The sequence below is a fragment of the Mus caroli genome, chromosome 13 (genome assembly GCF_900094665.2).
Source record: "Mus caroli chromosome 13, CAROLI_EIJ_v1.1, whole genome shotgun sequence".
Taxonomy (NCBI): domain Eukaryota; kingdom Metazoa; phylum Chordata; class Mammalia; order Rodentia; family Muridae; genus Mus; species Mus caroli.
In genome coordinates, this window is record NC_034582.1 from 87,898,927 (window position 1) to 87,905,211 (window position 6,285).

The 6,285-nt window shown below is 45.4% G+C and overlaps 1 protein-coding gene across 3 annotated transcripts in view; it reads right to left on the reverse strand.

Annotated features, from left to right (window-relative positions):
• The window catches only part of Scamp1 (secretory carrier membrane protein 1), a 77,008-nt gene that overhangs the window by 22,029 nt on the left and 48,694 nt on the right, over nt 1-6,285 (reverse strand). For all 3 annotated transcript variants that reach the window (XM_021180351.1, XM_021180352.2, XM_021180353.2), the window contains 3 exons: nt 3,694-3,792; nt 2,724-2,832; nt 296-424 (listed from right to left, as the gene is read on the reverse strand). In XM_021180351.1, the coding sequence (XP_021036010.1) occupies nt 296-424; nt 2,724-2,832; nt 3,694-3,792 (337 nt within the window). The remainder of the gene's footprint in view (nt 1-295; nt 425-2,723; nt 2,833-3,693; nt 3,793-6,285) is intronic.

Genomic DNA, 6,285 nt, shown 5'->3' on the forward strand with positions numbered 1-6,285 from the left:
CAAGTCTCGCCTAGGTAATATTCTTCAAAGGAAAGAGATCTCTGGGAAATCCTCTCCTGTGACAGACAAGTTGCCTTTCACCGAGTCACTGCTGGTGTTGGATGTGTGGGCTTTCCTCAGCCAAAAACTTACACAATTTTTTTTATCTACATATACTGTTCACTCTGAAACTATGACTATTAAGTTCTATATGAAAAGACATATAATATGCACTTTAATATAGCATTTAGGTATCTGCTACTAATGGAAATATGAACTCGCGATGCGTTTATAGATGTGTCTGCTGTATACTCACACATCCATAGGTAGTACATAAGCTTCACCGTCTTCTGGAACTCGACAGGAATGTCAACAGAAAAGTCTTGATAGAAACAAGGTCCTACGGGGAAATTGCTAGGAAGAGGAGGCCAATTATTTTTTCTCCCTGTAAGTGAAAAAAAAAAAAAAAAAAAAAAAAACAAGTTATTCCAGCAAACACATTCTCTCCTTCCTTATTCTACTTGGGCTCTAAGTAAAGGCCTGGCTTTGGTAGATGGCAGATGAAACACTACAGTGCTTGTCTCTTACAACAACTTTGAAAGCCAAGCTTTCATTTTTAACTTTTTTCCTCAGAAACCTTTTTTTTTTTTTTAAGAAACAATAAATGGTGAAATAATTTCCCAGTGCCATATCATACCATGTTTAGCATGTTTCTGTACAGGAGAATCCAGAGACAAACCCTAAGAACTGCCTAAAACAGAGTTATTTCAAAGGCTGAGAGCCTGGCTCTCTGTGGGGAGGGTCATTAATTCTTAAGCTTCTGTTTTCTCCTGGTGTCGTGGGTCTTTTCAATAGAATTCTGTCACATTCCTAACTGATCTGCAGAGGGAAGACAAGGCTCTTAGCAAGACAAGACTGGCTAAAGGAGCAGATCTGGACACTTCAAAGACTGACCAAAAAAAAAAAAAAAAAGTTATCTCAGAAAATCAGAACACTGTGAGAAAACATAAGACAGTCTGTTGTGTGAAGGCATGGGGGATTCCAGCAGCCTAAGGGCTGGAGAGACCCCAGTGAGGTGTGAGGGGGGGCTGTGTCTGAATAAACAGAGACTGGCAGAAGACCTGGGAAATGGAGGCAGGAGCAAAAGGCAACTGTAAGGCACAAATTCAGACAAAATGTAAGCAAAAGAACAACTGAAAGTCATTGTCTATTTTCTCCTTCCTCTTCCTCCTCCTCTATATCTCCCTCTTTGTGTTTGCTTGCTTGTTTTTTTTCGAGACAGGGTTTCTCTGTGTAGCCCTGGCTGTCCCAGAACTCACTGTGTAGACCAGGCTGGCCTCGAACTCACAGAGATCTGCGTGCCTCTGCTCCTGAGTGCTGGTAAAAGTCATTTTCTATTACTAACTATACTATATCGCTTTTCAAATTCAATTATATATATTTTTACCTATCTGAACATTTTTCAAAAAGAAAAGTATGACCTGTTGCTTATTCTCCTTAGCATATGTCCTCAGTGACACTAGTTATAGTATTAAAATTTGGGGGGGGGGAGGGGACCAGGAATACAGCTCGTGGTAGAACACTCGTCTAGCATGAATCCCTGGATTGGTCCTCAGGGAATATACATGATACATCATGTAAGAAGTATCCAAGAATAGCAATGAAGACTGGAGACTCTGAAACCAGAAGTTGTCAAGCCACTTGCTGGCTGGGTGGTCTTACAAACTGGAAACTTCATTTCCTCACAAAGTAACTTCTCAAGGGTGGTGCTGAAATTTTAACATGGATTACGGGGGGGGGGGGGGGGGAAGTACTACAGGGTGCCAACATACTGCAAACTGTAACTATTAACTGTCTCTTTGTTACTATCTTTACTAAAACATCTTTCATACTCAGAGAAATAATTAGTGTCAGTGAGCATAAAGAAAGTAAGACATGTTATCACTGTATCTCCTATAGAGGCATCTGTGACAGTGGAAGCAAGAAAATGACCAGGTAAACTTGTCCCGGCACTCTAGGAGAAGGGAGGAACTGGGTGTTACTATTGCTGCCCTTGTTTGGGGTTACCCCTATTCCAGCCACCCTAACAACGCCTGCCTTCCCTAACCCTGCTTATCCCTCTGCTGAGGCTGCTAACTCTCCCTCACAGATTCTTTTAGAGTTATCTTTAGCACTCAGAGCCTAAACAGATTGCACAGCAAGTAATTAATCACACTAACACTTTCTTAGCATTTTCTGACAAGTATGGGGTACCTGTGAGGATACAACCAATAAACGTGAACATGCAAGAGTCCAAGGTGGGGCACACTCGGCACACTCAGTGATTCAAGGGAGCTACTGAGAAGCCCACACCCATGCTTTCAGCTGTACCTTCCTTTCTTCTGAGGCCTCTTTCTCTTCCCCCTCATGCTTAAGCCTACACTAAGATCTTTCTTTTAAGTCCCAGCTCTTCTTTAAAGAAAGAAAGAAAAGATTCAAGAGAGCCAAGTGGAGAATCAAAGGCTCTCTGGCTTGGGATGAAGCACACTTATCGGATCTGTCTCACTTTCTCGGAGAGAGCGCCAGGGCTCTTCTAATCTATCAAAAGACTGTAGCTATCAGGCAAGATCAGAGAGCTGCAGGTATCAAGTAAGCAATCTGCTGTGTCTGACCTCTTTGCTAGAGTCAGAAACCAGGGCAGCGCTCTGTCACACGCCAGTGACGCAGAGCGAGGACAGACACCCATCCCACTCTCCGGATACTACCATGCTGGCTCAGGTTCTGCATCTCGCGCTCACGACGATCCAACTCTGCAGCTTTTCTCTCCAGCTCTTCTTGGCGCTTGAGCAGTTCAGCTTGAGCCAAGGCATGTTCCTAAACAAAATGGCCAACACACACAGGTTAGCTGACCATCGAAATATTCCAATATCTGCGTGCCTACCTTTATACCAGGAGAGAAACAGTAAATGAACTTTCAAAACAGGGATTCACTGAAAACTATAGCTTTGGAAAATATTAGTGAGATATTTGATTCATATTGCTCTTTTAGTTATGCTAGCCTTCGGGGGCAATGCTGAGGCCACAGGACGGGAAAAACAAACCAAAATGACAGCTCTCGTTCAGAACCAGAGTCTGGGAGCAGACGGCCAGCTCAGCAATTTAGAGTATGTGTGCTGTTCTTGCAGACAAGTTCCCAGCACCCACATCAGGCGGCCACCTGTAACTGCAGCCTCTGAGGGCACCTGCTCTCAGTGCACACAGCCACATGCCATTGGAAAATGAGCCCTTTAGGATAGAGTAGACAGGGTCTAGTAACGCTGTGCCTAAATGAGAGTGGGAGCGCAGGCAGGAACAGTTGAGGAGGAATGGATGGAATGAAGGACAAATTCGAGAAGAGTTTAAGATACCTGCAATGTTCTAGGATGCTGAGGTGACAGGGTGTGCATCAGCCATGCTGTGCTCCAACTGTCACAGGGTGCCAGGCATTCCCAACTGCATGTCAGGATGCCAGGAGTCCATTCGCCTGTTTCTCCTGCACAGCTGCCAGCCCCTAGTCCTCAAGCTGCCCACCAGGTAGGCACTGAGTTCTCACCCAGCATACTTACTATTCCAGTGTCGTTACTGTAGGGCATTATCCATTGGCACCAAAGGCAAGACAAAGTTCACCGTATAAACTGCACAGTGAGATCACATATGAACTTCCGCTACCAGTCTACCCAGTTGACAGGCACTAACCTTTGTGATCTGTGTGTAAGCTGGATGTTCCTCTGTTGGCTTCATTATTGCCGGCTGGGTGTTGGGTACATTAGGCATTTTCACACTGCCTGGTGGAGGCTATAAAGGTTAGAGACAATTATACAACACAAAGACCCAGCCTTAACTTACTTTACAACTATCATGGCACTAGAAAGCAAACCCCAAGCCCTGCCCATCCCCACGTCCTCTCAGCTGCTCTGTAAAGTGCTTCTTTCTGTGTCACTGCTTTCTAACACGCATCTTGGTTTTACAACGCTGAGCAGTACACCATGTAAAAAACTGCACGTCCCTTCTCTACAGAGGGACATCAGACAAAGGTTTTACACAGCAGAGCGGAGCGGGTATGGGGCCATCTGCTTGTACCTGGGAGGCTAAGGCAGGAGGCCAAAAGCCCAGGAGCAGCCTGAGAACATAATGAGATGAAAGGAAGGAAGAGAGAGAGAGACAGATAGACAGACAGACAAACAGACAGACACGGGAAGATACTCCAGTTTACAGTCAACTCTTCCCTCTTCAACACATGTTGACAGCCTGAAAAGGTTTGATTAGAAGCCTGCGGCACAACATCACTACCAGGTCCACCCTGCCAGTGAGCACCAACCGTCTCTAAAGGAGGCTGCAGCACTAAAGGACAGGCAGACGGTTGTAAGTCTATCTCTGAGGATGAGCAAACCATGACATACATAGTGCAGACATCAAAGAGAATGAGTTAACACTGTCCAAGAAACTTAAAAATGCTAAATGAAATAGGGGGCGAATTTTCAAAATGAGTACAGATCTATACAGCAAACTACCATCAAAGGGATTCTACATATATATTCTATACAGCAAACTAGCATCAAAGGGATTCTACATATATATTCCCGTGTTGTTTGCCTCCCCCAAAAGACACATCCTACAGTATGGTTTTGTGTTTTTCAGACAGGCTCTCCTGGCTGAAGCGCACTGCCCACACTGCCTCCCAGGTCCTGGCGCTAAAGGCATTGCACTGCCTTATTCTGCCATATTACTTTAAAAGTAGAACCAAGCTGGGACCAAGTGTCATGGCACATGCCTGGATTCCCAGCTCTGGAGAGGAAAAACTACTGCAGACTGAAGGCTGGCCCAATCTACAGAGTGAAGTTGGCGCTAGAGTGTCCTACAGAGTGACACATTCTCAGTATATGAAATCCCAGGGCTCAAGAGACCCACAAGCCTGAGGCTCACCTGAGCTAAATACATAACAAGACATATGAGCAAGCTCTGAACGTGAGCTTGACAGCAAGCGAGGACTGGCAGACACTTCAGGAGAACATACAGTCACCCGGAACTCAATCAGCTAAGGCTATCAGCCTCTGCTGCCTTAAACACCAAGCAGTGCTGAATGGAGTGAGTCTGTAACGGGCAAGATGGAAGGCTGCAAGACGGTACTGCTCACAAACACTAGGGACGTGCAGACCTCTCCGGCATCCCTCCATTCACAGCTTCTTTCCATTTGCAGATGTTAACTAAATCTACCCAGCTTTAGGTCCCAGTGCTTCTTCAACTAAAGGACTGGGGTGACCACAGCCAGGCGCAACTGCAGAAAGACTTTTCGCCCGATCCCTATGACAAAGGTTCCTAACTCCCCAGCATCTTCACCTCCACTATAAGAGCCCTAAACCATAAAGCACTCTTGTGTGTGTGTGTGAGTGTCTATACACAAGTGTGTTAGTGTCTATACACGAGTGTGTGAGTGTCTATACACGAGTGTGTGAGTGTCTATACACGAGTGTGTGAGTGTCTATACACGAGTGTGTGAGTGTCTNGTGAGTGTCTATACACGAGTGTGTGAGTGTCTATACACGAGTGTGTGAGTGTCTATACACGAGTGTGTGAGTGTCTATACACGAGTGTGTGAGTGCCCGCCCATGCAGGCCAGAGATGGTGCAGAGCTCCCAAAGTGCAGTTACCATCACCGTGGCTACCACAGAGGTGCCAGGATCCACCCTGGTCCTCGTGATTCAACAGCAAGTGCTCTTAACCGCTGACTCCCCTCCCCAGACCGAGATTGATATTTCAGCCATATGGCAGACCTATATTTGTAGAGAACCATAGTATACAGTATCTAAAAGTGATAGTTCATATCCATTTAAATAATATGCCAAGTACATAGTTAAGCTAAGAAATTCTGGACGGGCAGAAGGGCAGAAGAAGTCCGAGAAAGAGGCGCTCTGATGGCTGCCATTCTCCAGGTCACTGGGGTTTAAAGGACACAAAACAAGGCAGTAACCTTGCAGAGAACCAGGACTCACTGAAAACAATACCCTCAGGGAACATGGAGAAGAAAACACCATCCAGGAATGATGGGGAGGGATCCTTACATGTACTGTCCTGATTCCTCAACACAGGAGGAGGGAGGAAAAAAAATCCCTGAAAACTACTTTGAGATTTCATCTTATACCAGATTAGAACAGCTAAGATCAATAAAATGTGCTAGTGAAGATACAGAGAACACCTAGGCAAATGGATGGACCTGGAGGGCATCATCCTGAGTGAGGTAACCCAATCACAAAAGAACTCGCACAATATGTACTCACTGATAAGTGGATA